The sequence below is a fragment of the Jaculus jaculus genome, chromosome 10, assembly GCF_020740685.1.
Source record: "Jaculus jaculus isolate mJacJac1 chromosome 10, mJacJac1.mat.Y.cur, whole genome shotgun sequence".
NCBI lineage: Eukaryota > Metazoa > Chordata > Mammalia > Rodentia > Dipodidae > Jaculus > Jaculus jaculus.
In genome coordinates this window covers 28,984,071-28,998,842 of record NC_059111.1, presented here as the reverse complement: position 1 = coordinate 28,998,842, position 14,772 = coordinate 28,984,071, and the positions used below count along the sequence as shown (strand labels likewise).

Genomic DNA, 14,772 nt, shown 5'->3' with positions numbered 1-14,772 from the left:
GCACTACTATGCCCTGCCCAAATATTTCTTTCTAGAAACAAGATCTTACTCTTTGGACTCCTGGAGGAGACATTCCTGGCAGCTTTCCTGTCCTACACTCCAGGCATGGATGTGGCCTTGCGAATGTACCCACTTAAGTGAGTAAGAGAAGAGATTCCAGGGCTCTCCAGATTCAGGGAGAGCTTTGGAGAGGAAGTGGGAGGAAGTGCCATCACCAGCTAGGGGTTGCCTAGATAATGGAGCTTCTCTCAGTGACTTCAGGAGACAGCCTCTGTTCTCCAAGAAGTGGGTTATGTTTAGGGAACTGTAGAGACTGTGTCAAGTGATCGCAAGTCTCATTTGACTTGCAAATTTAGCAGACTTGGAAGTGTTTAAACAAGTGAGATCAAGCGGAATCTTTTCTTTTACAATAGCCTGTGGTGTAGCTGTGTAAGGAGACATATTTCTTGGCACTGATATAACAATAACTGATCATAATAGCCTAATTTACCAGGTACAGTGGCACACCTATAATACCACTATTTGAGAGGCAGAGTGAGCAGAATCACCACAAGTCTGAGGTCAGCTTGGTCTACATAGAGAGCTCCAGATCAGCCTGGGCTTCATAGTGAAACCTTATTTCAAAACAGACAAGCTGGGTGTGGTGGCACACGCCTTTAATCCCAGCACTCGGGAGGCAGAGGTAGGAGGATCGCCATGAGTTTGAGGCCACCCTAAGAGTGAATTCCAGGCCAGCCTGAGCTAGAGGGAGACCTTATATCAGAAAACGAAACACAAAAAAAAGCCAGATTTATACTTTGCTAACTATGTTGTATTTATGCAAATATATTTTAATGTGTATATATGCGAATTATACACTGAAACTTTTATTGTCTGGTTCCTTGTTTTATACAACTCCCAGCTTTTTGTTATGCCTAGTCTTAACATTAATAGATCCTTGTGGCTCATGCCTTTAACCCCAGCACTCAGGAGGCAGGTAGGAGGATCGCAGTGAGTTCAAGGCCACTCTGAGACTACACAGTGAATTCCAGGTCAGCCTGAGCTAGAGACCCCACCTCGAAAAACAAACGAGCATCATCATCATCATCATCATGATCATAATAATAATAATATTTTTTGAGAAAAGGTCTTATGTAGCCCAGGCTGGCCTTGAACCCCTGATTCTTCACCCCCAGCCTCCCAAGTGCTGGGATTGTAAGTATATACCACCGTGCCCAGCTGAAGCGCTTTATTTTAAAATTTGTGTGGGAGGGTTATGAGAGAGTAATGGAGTGTGAATATGATAAAAATATATACAAATATGAAAATGCTGTAATGAAACCCATTGTTATGCATAATTAATGCACATTAATAAAATACCCTTTGTAGTAAAATTTACAGAGCAATTGGGGGTATTCCTTAGTGGTAGAGTGCTTGCGTAGCCTGCCTGAATTCCATCTATAGCATTGCAATAAAAAGAGTCCTAAAATTTAGAGGGAAAAAAGCAAAAGTGGCATTCCTCTCCCATCCTCACCAATCCACCCTGCACAGGCAGCCTCTGTCAATGATTTGCTGCGAATCCCTCCAGCGCATTCCCCAGGCCACCGTGTGTTTTGTTCATCTGTCCATTCCTTGCAGCATTAGGCAAACCACTTTATATTATGTAGGTGCTCACTTAATGTTTAAAGATATTTTATTGGGAATGGAGGAATGGCTTAGCAGATAAGACACTTGCCTGCAAAGCCAAAGGACCCAGGTTTGATTCCCCAGGACCCAAGTAAGCCAGATGTACAAGGAGCCGCATGTTTCTGGAATACATGTACAGTGGCTGAATGCCCATTCTCTCTCTCTCATAAATAAAATTAAAAATTTTTTAAATTAAAGACAATATTTTATTGGGCTGGAGAGATTGCTCAGCAGTTATAGGCACCTGCTTACAAAGCCTGACAGCCTGGGTTTGATTCCTCTGTGCCCACGTAAGCCAGATGCACAAAATGACGCAAGCATCTGGAGTTCATTTGCAATGGCAAGATGCCCTGATGTGCCCATTCCCTCTCTCTTTCTTATTCTTTTTTTTTTTTTTTAATTTTTATTTATTTATTGTTTTTTTGGTTTTTTTTTTTTTTAAATTTTTATTAACATTTTCCATGATTATAAAATATATCCCATGGTAATTCCCTCCCTTCCCACCCCCACACTTTCCCGTTTGAAATTCCATTCTCAAACATATTACCTCCCCATTACAATCATTGTAATTGCATATATACAATATCAACCTATTAAGTATCCTCCTCCCTTCCTTTCTCCACCCTTTATGTCTCCTTTTCAACTTACTGGCCTCTGCTACTAAGTATTTTCATTCTCACACAGAAGCCCAGTCATCTGTAGCTAGGATCCCCATATGAGGGAGAACATGTGGCGCTTGGCTTTCTGGGCCTGGGTTACCTGACTTAGTATAATACTTTCCAGGTCCATCCATTTTTCTGCAAATTTCATAACTTCATTTTTCTTTACCGCTGAGTAGAACTCCATTGTATAAATGTACCACATCTTCATTATCCACTCATCTTTTGAGGGACATCTAGGCTGGTTCCATTTCCCAGCTATTATAAATTGAGCAGCAACAAACATGGTTGAGCATGTACTTCTAAGGAAATGAGATGAGTCCTTTGGATATATGCCTAGGAGTGCTATAGCTGGGTCATATGGTAGATCAATCTCTAGCTGCTTTAGGAACCTCCACACTGTTTTCCACAATGGCTGGACCAGATTGCATTCCCACCAGCAGTGCAGAAGGGTTCCTTTTTTTCCACATCCCCGCCAACATTTATGATCATTTGTTTTCATGATGGTAGCCAATCTGACAGGAGTGAGATGGAATATCAATGTAGTTTTAATCTGCATTTCCCTGATGACTAGTGACGTAGAACTTTTTTTTAGATGCTTATATGCCATTCGTATTTCTTCCTTTGAGAACTCTCTATTTAGCTCCATAGCCCATTTTTTGATTGGCTTGTTTGATTCCTTATTATTTAACTTTTTGAGTTCTTTGTATATCCTAGATATTAATCCTCTATCAGATATATAGCTGCCGAAGATTTTTTCCCATTCTGTAGGTTGCCTCTTTGCTTTTTTCACTGTGTCCTTTGCGGTGCAAAATCTTTGTAATTTCATTAGGTCCCAGTGGTTAATCTGTGGTTTTATTGCCTGAGCAATTGGGGTTGTATTCAGAAAGTCTTTGCCAAGACCAATATGTTGAAGGGTTTCCCCTACTTTTTCCTCTAGCAGTTTCAGAGTTTCTGGTCTGATGTTAAGGTCTTTAATCCATTTGGACTTAATTCTTGTGCATGGCGAGAGAGAAGAATCTATTTTCATCCTTCTGCAGATATTTATCCAGTTTTCAAAACACCATTTGCTGAAGAGGCTGTCACTTCTCCAATGAGTATTTTTGGCATTTTTATCGAATATCAGGTGTCTATAGCTACTTGGCCTTACATCTGGGTCCTCTATTCTGTTCCACTGATCTACATGTCTGTTTTTGTGCCAGTACCATGCTGTTTTTGTTACTATGGCTCTGTAGTATAGGTTAAAATCAGGTATGGTGATACCACCAGCCTCTTTTTTGTTGCTCAGTATTATTTTAGATATTCGAGGTTTTTTATGATTCCAAATGAATTTTTGGATTGTTTTTTCTATTTCCATGAAGAAAGCCTTTGGAATTTTGATAGGGATTGCATTAAATGTGTAGATTGCTTTAGGTAAGATTGCCATTTTCACGATATTGATTCTTCCAAGCCAGGAACAAGGGATGTTTCTCCACTTTCTAGTGTCTTCTGCAATTTCTCGCTTGAGTGTCTTAAAGTTCTCATTGTATAGATTCTTTACTTCCTTAGTTAGGTTTATTCCAAGGTATTTTATTATTTTTGATGCAATTGTGAATGGGAGTGATTCTCTGATTTCATCCTCTGTGTGTTTGTTGTTAGCATATATGAAGGCTACTGATTTCTGTGTATTTATTTTGTATCCTGCTACATTGCTGTAGGTTTTGATCAGCTCTAACAGTTTGCTAGTAGAGTCTTTAGGGTCCTTTATGTATAGAATCATGTCATCTGCAAATAATGATAACTTGATTTCTTCCTTTCCAATTTGTATCCCTTTTATGTGTGTCTCTTGCCTTATTGCTATGGCTAGACTTCCAAAACTATATTAAATAGAAGTGGAGACAGTGGACACACTTGTCTTGTTCCTGATTTTAGTGGAAAAGCTTCCAGTTTTTCCCCATTTAGTAATATGTTGGCTGTAGGCTTGTCATAAATAGCCTTTATTATATTGAGATATGTTCCTTCTATTCCCAGTCTCTGTAGGACTTTTATCATGAAGGGATGTTGGATTTTGTCAAATGCTTTCTCTGCATCTAATGAGATGATCATGTGATTTTTGTCCTTCAACCCATTTATGTAATGTATTACATTTATAGATTTGCGTATGTTGAACCATCCCTGCATCTCTGGGATAAAGCCTACTTGGTCAGGGTGAATGATCTTTTTGATATACTCTTGTATTCTGTTTGCCAATATTTTGTTGAGAATTTTTGCATCTATGTTCATGAGGGAGATTGGTCTGTAATTTTCTTTTTTTGTTCTATCTTTGCCTGGTTTTGGTATCAGGGTGATGCTGGCCTCATAGAAGGAGTTTGGTAGGATTCCTTCTTTTTCTATTTCCTGGAAAAGCTTAAGAAGCAATGGTGTTAGCTCTTCCTTAAAAGTCTGGTAAAATTCAGCAGTGAATCCATCCGGGCCTGGGCTGTTTTTAGTTGGGAGATTATTGATAACTGCTCGGATCTCCATGTTTGTTATAGGTCTATTTAAGTGGTTAATCTCATTTTGATTTAATTTAGGTAGGTCATATAGATCAAGGAAATCATCCATTTCTTTCAGATTTTCATACTTTGTGGAGTATATGCTTTTATAGTATGTCCCTATAATTTTTTGAATTTCTCTGGAATCTGTTGTGATGTTACCTTGTTCATCTCTGATTTTATTAATTTGTGTCTCTTCTCTCTTTCTTTTGGTCAGATTTGCTAAGGGTTTATCAATCTTCTTTATCCTTTCAAAGAACCAACTCTTTGTTTCATTAATTCTTTGGATTGTTCTTTTTGTTTCTATTTCATTAATTTCTGCCCTAATCTTTATTATTTCTTCCCGTCTACTACTTTTTGGTTTGCCTTGTTCTTCTTTTTCCAAGGCTTTAAGGCGAAGCATTAGGTCGTTTACTTGCGACCTTTCTAATTTCTTAATATAGGCACTTAAGGCTATAAATTTACCTCTTAGAACTGCCTTCATTGTGTCCCAGAGATTTTGGTATGTTGTGTTCTCATTGTCATTTGACTCTATAAATTTTTTGATTTCCTTTTTGATTTCTTCATTGACCCACTCATCATTTAGTAGTGTATTGTTTAGTTTCCATGATTTTGTGTATGCTCTATAGCCTTTCTTGCTACTGATTTGTAGTTTAATTCCATTGTGGTCAGATAGAATGCAAGGAATTATTTCAATTTTCCTGAATTTGTTAAGATTTGCTTTGTGTCCTAATATATGGTCTATTTTAGAGAATGTTCCATGTGCTGCTGAAAAGAATGTATATTCAGCAGCCTTTGGATGAAATATCCTGTATATATCTGTTAGGTCCATTCCTTCTATGACCTCATTTAGTCCAGATGCCTCTCTGTTTATTCTTTCCCTGGATGACCTGTCAATTGATGAGAGTGGGGTGTTAAAGTCACCCACCACCACCGTGTTTGGTGTTATCTGTGACCTTAGTTCTAATAGTGTTTGTTTGACGAATTTGGGAGCCCCCATGTTAGGTGCATATATGTTTAGGATTGTAATGTCCTCCTGTTGTAGTGTGCCCTTAATCAATATAAAGTGACCTTCCTTATCTTTTTTGACTAACTTCGGACTAAAGTCCACCCTGTCTGATATTAGGATAGCAACCCCTGCTTGTTTTCTAGGCCCATTTGCTTGAAACACCGTCTTCCAACCTTTCACCCTAAGATAATGTCTATCCTTTGTAGAAAGGTGAGTTTCTTGAAGACAACAAATTGTAGGATCCTGCTTTTTAACCCAGTCTGCAAATCTATGTCTTTTCGTTGGGGCATTGAGACCGTTGATATTAAGAGATATTATTGAAAGGTGTGTATTTATGTTTGCCATTTGTGTGTGTGTGTGTGTGTTACTTGTTCTACCTGTGCTCTCTTCTGTTAACTGGTATTTGAGTATGGCTGGTTTTTTCTAGGTTCCTTATATGTGTGCTTTTCCTTTTGTTCAGCATGGAGGATTCTATCAAGTATTTTCTGTAGAGCTGGTTTTGTCTTCAGATATTCCTTTAACCTGCTTTTGTCATGGAATGTCTTTATTTCTCCATCTATTTGGATGGATAACTTTGCAGGATAAAGTAACCTTGGTTGACAGTTGTTATCTTTCAGAACTTGGAATATATCACTCCAGGCCCTTCTGGCTTTAAAAGTTTGTGTTGAATAATCTGCTGTAATCCTGATGGGCTTGCTTTTGTAGGTAACTTGATTTTTCTCTCTAACTGCTTTCAATATTTTTTCTTTGGTTTGTGTGTTGGAAGTTTGAGTATAATGTGGCGAGGAGAGTTTCTTTCTGGGTTTTGTCTGGCTGGGGTTCTAAAGGCTTCCTGTATCTGTATTGGCACCTCTTTCCCAATTTGGGGAAAATTTTCCTCTATGATTTTGTTGAAGATGCCTACTATGCCTCTGGAGTGGAATTCTTCTCCTTCTACTATGCCCTGAATTCTTATATTGGATCTTTTCATAGTGTCCCGAATATCTTGAAATTCCCACTCATACTTTTCTATAAGTTTGTCTTTCTCTTTGTTGGACTGCATTAGGTCTGCCACCTGATCTTCTTCTAGCTTAGATATTCTGTCCTCTCCCTCATCCATCCTACTGGTGAGATTTTCTACAGAGTTTTTGATTTCATTAACTGTGTTCTTCATTGCTAGTAATTCTGACTGGTTTTTCTTTATTATTTCTATTTCTCTATTTATGTCTTGTATTGCCTTCTTTATTTCATTAAATTGGTGTCCTGCCTCTTCTTTGATTCCTTTGATTTCCTCTTTGATTTCTTCTTTGATTGTTTTCATGTGTTCTTTGACCTCTTTGAACATATTTATAATTATTCTTTTGAACTCTTTCTCAGGCATTTCCTCTAACTCTTTCTCACTGGAGGACATTTCTGATGCATTAATACTTTTAGGTGGATTTATATCGTCTTGCTTTTTAGTGTTTCTTGTGTTATAATGTATATATTTTTGCATCTTGGATTAAGTTAATGCTTGGATTTTCTAGCTAGCTGTGTATTCTTAGCTGTATCAATTGATTTGATGTAATATATTTTCAGGGTAGGACCTTAAGGTATTAGGTGTGGCTCTTAAGACTCTCAGAGTATCTACAAAGATGTTCTTAGGGGTTGAGTTTCCCTGCTATAGGAGTATTCAAGCAGGCTGAGTGGAATAATATACTGGTAGATTCTAAAATTTAACTAAACACTGTACCCATTCCATCAAAAACAGCCCCGAGTATGTATGCAAGAGTAGTTATTATAATGACCAGATCCCCTATCAACAAAGAGGTTTAGATTTCTGGTCTGTTGAGGGATCCAAGTCAGCTTGTGACCAAGTGAGACCCTTCCCTGGTGCAATCCCAGTTACCTTGGGTGATTGTGGTCTCAGTCAAGTTGCTGCCTGGGTCGTCGGGCTGCTGTTCTGATTTCTGGAGCTGGGCACTTGCTTTTCCTACGGGGCAAACTGAGCCGCTGCTGCCGCCTCTGCAGCTATTGTAGCTGCCACCCTTCGGAGCCCCCACCGCTGCTGAAGCTGCCGTTGCCGTGTCCACCGCTGCTGCTCACCCCGAAGCCGCTGCTCTCCTGGGTCCGCTGCTGCTGGGGCCACTGGTACCGGTGCTGGAGCCGCTGAAGTTGCTGCCGAATTCTGCTCCTGCTTGGGTCCCGCCGTCAGCCCAAGTTGGCGTGGCCGGGTCCCGGGCCGCTGCTGTGTTCGCTGGAGCTGGGTTCAGGCGGCGGGGGAGGGGAGGGAGCCGCGGCTGCTCTGGTTGTATCGCTTCTCCACGTGTGCTTTTACCTCGCGGTCTGCTCCTCCCTCCGTTGCTCGCTGCCGCTCTCCCCTCACGTTTCCCGAGTTGCGGAGAGCGCGGTGTGAGGGGAAAATCCCGCACCTGGCTTCTCCTGCGGCTCGAGCCGAGAGTCCGGCGGTTTTCTGCCGCTCCGCGGTTGCGGCGGGTAGCCGAGCCGCCCCGGAGCCGCTGTTCCCGCCTGTGCAGGCTCTGGATGCTCTATAACTCTTCCACTTCTCCGCTGCTGCCTCAACTTCCTATACACCTCACTTTTTAGTAAAAGTGTGTATTTTGCTGAGTTTTTTTTGGTCTTTCCCCCCCCCAGGCTGCTTTGGCGTGGTACCTACGCCGCCATCTTAACCGGAAGTCTCCTGAACTATATTTTAATATAACACTACAAATGGTAGAAAAATATTTCCGTACAACATATGAATAACCAACCTATTTTCCAGGAATCTGTTCCAAGTCAAGTTAATTTGAAGTATGAAGGAAGTGGCAGTGGTAGACATAGGAAACAAAGTAAAAAGAAGGGAATGGCATGTCAGAACCAAACATCAAAGCAAATTAAGCTTATGTAAAAACAAAAACATGAGCCCAGTGGAGCTAACTTATGAGAGCTGTGTGAATCACGGTTACTGTTCAGGCTCTTCCAATACTGGCAAACAAGGAGAACAGTAGCTGGCAGCACTCTACTGTTTTGGGCAGGAGGAGGTGACATATTCAGGACAGTTTCTACTCATATATTCAAAATATTATTTGCATAAATAGAAAATGCTCTTAAATTTCAGATAGACCATATTCAATGTACAAGGTCAAACAGCTCCACCCTTTACTGGCAAATTTAGCTGTAAATTTTAAGCACACTGAAATCCTAAAGACCCCTGTAATGCCGGGCATGGTGGTGCACGCCTTTAATCCCAGCACTTGGGAGGCAGAGGTAGGAGGATCGCCATGAGTTCGAGGCCACCCTGAGACTCCATAGTGAATTCCAGGTCAGCCTGGGCTAGAGTGAAACCCTACCTGGAAAAACCAAAAAAAAAAAAAAAAAAAAAAGACCCCTGTCATGGTAGAAGTAAAGGGGCTGGATTTAACTTCTACTGAAAACAATTAGTAAACTGGACAAAATAAATTAAGTAACTGTTCTTAAGGCATTGGACAAGTGACAGGGAAAACGGAGAGTCCTAAGAACTATGAACAAGTGAGATGAGCCCCACAGTTAGCTGAAAGTATGTACATTCTATAGTGCTGAGGGGACGGCGCAGCTGCACGGAGCTGAGGAAACAGTTCAGAAAGGTGAGATAACAAGGGATCACAGAGCAGTAACAGGACAGGAGATCTATATGTAGGAACAGAGTTCCAGAAGAAATCTGCATGGGGAGCGAGCCTTCTGGGCCCTTCCTAAATAAGCCCTTAATGAGAAGCTATTGGACAATTCCCAGGTTACACAGAGCAGAGAGAATTTGGGGCTGTATGATCACCACAGACATTCAGAAACCTCTGAAGGGACATGCTCTAAGTATGAAGGGACAACTGATAACTGAAGTGGCTATTCTAGACTTCCCTAACAAAACTAAGAAGTCTCACAGGAATCAGGTTGCAGGATCTCTAGAAAAAGATTCAACATTTTTTTCACAGAAGAAAATGAAATCCATGCAATGTAAACTGGAATGCCATAGAAAATCTGTAAAATAAAGAAAGAATAAATAGTATCCTGTAACCAAGAGAAACAGCAGCCAATACAGAGACCCAGAATGGAACAAAAAATGTAATCTGTAGATAGGATTAAAAGTTTGGTAAAAATAAACAGTAAGGATAGTTAAAAGTTTCTAAAGGTACTTTTAGAATAAAAGAAAAAAAACTGGATACAATTACAACAGATTAAAGAAACTATATTCGAAAGCAAAGCATTAGAAACTGAAGCAACAAAAGAAAAAAAAGTCCTTAGAAAAATCTTAGTGACCTGTGGGGCAAAGTTCAAAAGTTCTTTTCTGCTTTGTTTTCTTTTTTAAAGTTTTTTTTTTTTTTTTTTTTTTTTAAGCTGAATCCTTACAAGGAGAGAGTTCTAACAGGTAACACCTGCTATCAACCTCTGGCTTCCATGCAGACCCACAAGCATGTGCAGACACACATACACACACACAGACACACACCCCACCATCACCACCCCCCCCCCACCAACAACAACAAAGAAAAAAATACAACAAAGGGGCATAACTAAAAAGTCAAAGAGAGAAATAAAATGGAATGCTATAAACAATCCAGTAGATTTCTGGACAAAAGCAACAACAGAATGAAATACAGAAACCAAGCTACATGTATAATTATTTGGAGCATTTAGGAGGAAAAACTGTGAGTCTGTGGCCAGCTTAGGTTACATAGCAAGACCTTGTCCCAGAAAACCAAAAAAGAAAGCAATGTTAACCATATTGATGCACATGTTTTCTAAAGTAATTATTTCTAGAGTAATTAAAAGTCAGAAGAGGCTCTTGTACGGATCCACTGTGTTGGTGAAGTCAAGACTCTGAGCTTAAGCATGAAATAAAGCTCCTGAAAAATAAATAAATAAATAAAAATAAATAAAAGTCAGAAGTGCCGGGCGTGGTGGCGCATGCCTTTAATCCCAGCACTTGGGAGGAAGGGGTAGGAGGATTGCAGTGAGTTCAAGGCCACCCTGAGGCTACATAGTTAATTCCAGATCAGCCTGAGCCACAATGAGACCCTACCTCGGAAAAAAAATAAAAGAGATGGGGATGGGATGATTCAGGGTTGAAAAGCTCTTGCAGCGTAAGCACGAGGCCCTGGCAGGGCTATGACCACTCTTGATTCGTTTCCCCCAGAATGCACCGAGAAGGATGTGGTCATGAAAGGCCCAAGAATTCAGAAGCTCAGAAATACTATCACGCTCCAAAGGGAGCTTAAGCGGGCCACCTGCATACCTCAAACTCCAGGTTTTACTCTCTGTCAGAAGCAAGTAAAGAATCCCTCTTCTCATTGTATCAGAGCCCACTCCTAATATAAAACTAGGTAAAAGGGCATGAGATAGCCCTCAAGGATGGGAAATGAGTAATAAAGTGAACCACTTATTTGGTTTCTGTAAATAGCCTGCACCATAAGCCTTAATAGCCCACACTGTAAGCCTTAGTAGCCTACACTGTAAGCCTTAGTAACTCGCACCATAGGCTGTAGCAGCCTGCCTCAGACCACCAAGGTCATAGGAGGCTGATACCATACTCTGTTACCCCCACCTAAGGAATTGCACAAGTGCTGACCTCCAAGGTCACAGGAGACTGATACCACACTCTGCTACTCCCACCCAAGGACCTGCGCAAACGCTGACCACCAAGGTCATAAACTAATTGGCTTAGAAACTATGGGGTGGCACCAACTGACTGGCTAACATCCTGCGGGGCTCCTAATATTAGAAAATGATTGGTCTAAGGCACAGGCTTTGTTAGAAACCCTGTAAAAACTACCCCATTCCTGCATTCGGGGCTCTGCAGTCCTCTACCCCTGTGCGGTGTACGACTGTGGGCCCCAGCGCGCTTGGAATAAAATCCTCTTGCAGTTTGCATCAAGACCGCTTCTCGTGAGTGAGTGATTTGGGGTGTCGCCTTATCCGGGCAGAGCGTGGGGACCCCCTGTGGGGGTTTTTTCCTACAGTCACACATATCTGTGACCCACTGGGCAGGGACAAAGACCAGAGAATCCCTAGGGCTTGCTGACTGCAAAACAGCAGCTCTGGAGAAACTCTCCCCCCATCTCAAGGCAGCCTGCGGTTGAGCAAGAGTAAGCAGCCGACGTCCCCAAGTTCTTTAGAGGTTACCACACGCGTGCACATGGTACCTGCATCTGTATACACACTGGTGGGTGCACACACCACACATAACAGCCCCCCCCCATGCACACAAATGACAGAGATGGTTATCTCACATTATAAAGCAAAACCCAGCTACATATATGACCTCAGCAAGCAAACCATTTTAACGATAAAAACAGACACATAAAGGTGGGAAAAGCATTGCTCCCCAGTGCTGTGCTTCAGAGGTTTGCTCTGGCTTCAGAGTTCCAGCACAAGCCTCCTTTCCTGACTTTCTGCGTGGTTCACTGCCCAGTCTCACATGAGGCAGCAGTTCCCTTTCAGTACTTTCTCAGAGACTCCAATTGGAACACTGGCAACTCTACATCCTACCTGTCTGGTGCATTTTCCAAGGCAGTAGGATTCGCCTGTTCAAATTTAAAAGCTGTACTGTCTGTTCAAATGTCGTTAAGACCATGGAAGTTACCTGGCAGCTCTTCACGCTTAGATTCACTCTCAAGATCATCTTCAATCAGTTCCACATTACTTCGAACACTGGAAAAACATTGATATGTAAATCACATGTTAATAATATCTTTCCATACAATTTGTTGCATATGTATTTTAAATGGTCTCAAATTATGTCTTATCAAGTACCCTTGCTCTATAAAAAGTTAGAAATTTACAAGCTATTAGGAATTTGTTGTTTGTTGTTGTGTAAGGCAGTGTCTCACTCTAGTCCAGGCTGACTTGAAATTCAGTCTGTAGTCTTAGGGAGGCCTCAAACTCAGGGAAATCCTCCTACCTAGGCCTCCCAAGTGCTGAGATTAAAGATGTGCTCCACCATGCCCAGCCAGGAAAATATTTTGAAGACAAAAGACCTCCAAGGCCTAAGCTAACTGTAGCTACATATGTAATCAGAGGAAAAAAATACCACTGTTCTTAAATGTATATGCAAATATATATAATTTTGTACACAAGTGTATGTATTAACATGCATATACATCATCCCATGCACCACATATCCCTTCTTCACTGAAGGTTAGGGATTGACCACAAGGTATGAGAACTATCTGAAGTTTACAGAAAGATCAGAAAATAAATGTCAAGATCAGCACACACACCCTAATAAGCAATGTATCTTGAGGCTGAAGATGAATACAACCCTTAAACCATGAAAAACTCAGCAAAAATGCCTGTTGTGCTGGTTTGACTAAGGTGTCCCCCATAAACTTAGGTGGTCTGAATGCTAGGTTCCCAGCTGATGGAGGTTTGGGAATTAACGCCTCATGGAGGCAGTGTATTGTTGAGGGTGGACTTAAGGGTGTTATAGCCAGTTTCCTCTTGCCAGTGTTTGGCATACTCTTGGACTGGGCTAGCAGTTTGTATGAGAAACTTGCTGTTATGTCTGTGTTCTGAGAAATTATGCAGGGTTGCTTTGCATAGAAATAAAATGGTGTGAACAGAGGGATATGGTACAAAAGTCTTTGGGCCCAAATTGCTGAACGTTCGTTCACCAGCAAATTGTTTGACAGATTACAACCACTGAGATTGGGCCAGCTGACCTACACTGGGGCAACAGAAATAATGCACTCTTTTGAAGGGGCCTGATTGCTCAAGGAGTGTCCTGTTCTTTAAAGTCTGCTTTATTCCCCTGTGGATTAACAAATTGGCACTCTACCTGGTATTATGGGGTATAAAAATGCAGGAAAGAGAGGGTCATTGAGTTTGCAATGCTGTCTTGTTTTGGAAATGGCCTTGGGCAGTGTGAAGCTGGACGCCTGCATGGAGACCCTGTGGAACCATGAGGATGAACTGTGGATTGCAGTGGAGACCCAGTGGAGATGCCAGGACCACAAGATGGCTGATAAGGAAATCTGCCAGTGCTGATGAAGTTTTCTAGAACTGTGAGTAGCCTAGCTGGAGGGGTGGAATTGGAATACCAGAGACTTGCTGCTGGTTAGAATTATTGGACTTGGAGATTTGTCACTGACTAGAGTTGTTGGACTTGAAACTAAGAGTTTGATGTTTGCCCTGGTTATTTTAAATCTTGTATTGGCTGAATATTGTTTGCTATGCCCAATGCCATATTTTGCAGTGTGAATGTTTATTCTGTGCCCTTATGGGTTTTTTGAGGTTATTTTTTGGTATTATGGCTCAGTTAAAACACCTTGAATTGTGGAGATGGATATATGAACATCATTGGAATTGATAAAAACTACAGGGACTTTTAAAGTTGGATGAATGCAATGCATTTTCCATCATGTATGGTTATCAGTTTATGAGGGCCAGGGGTAGAATGTGGTGGTTTGATTCAGATGTTCCCCATAAACTTAGGTGTTCTGAATGCTAGGTTCCCAGTTGATGGATATTCGGGAATTAACAACTCCTGGAGGCAGTGTATTGTTGGGGACGAGCTTATGGGTGTTATAGCCAATTTCCCCTTCGCTGGTGTCTGGCACAGTCTTCCATTGCTATTGTCCATGTGATGTTGGCCAGGGGGTGATGTCCACCCTCTGCTCATGCCATCATTTCCCCCTGTCATCGTGGAGCAGATTCCCCTCAAGCCTGTAAGCCAAAATAAACCTCTTTTCCCCAAACGCTGATCTTAGTTGGGTGATATCAACCAGCAATGCAAACATGACTTTAACACTTGTGCATATTTTAATTAAAGTGGCTATATAAGTTTATATCATACTTTATTTCAAACCAAATTATATTTCGAATCAGTTCTTTTTCAATCCATTAATGTTGTCTTTAGTGAGATCATTAGCCACTCCTTAGAAACTATGACTGTAATAACAGCAGCAAACTCTTTTAATATTACTGTACTCATTGCTAT

The 14,772-nt window shown here is 41.1% G+C and overlaps 1 protein-coding gene across 2 annotated transcripts in view; it reads right to left on the bottom strand.

The window, feature by feature from the left end:
* Positions 1-14,772, bottom strand: part of Cep162 (centrosomal protein 162) — an 81,237-nt gene that overhangs the window by 53,259 nt on the left and 13,206 nt on the right. For both annotated transcript variants that reach the window (XM_045160480.1, XM_045160479.1), the window contains exon 6: positions 12,418-12,485. In XM_045160480.1, coding sequence (XP_045016415.1) covers positions 12,418-12,485 — 68 coding nt within the window. The remainder of the gene's footprint in view (positions 1-12,417; positions 12,486-14,772) is intronic.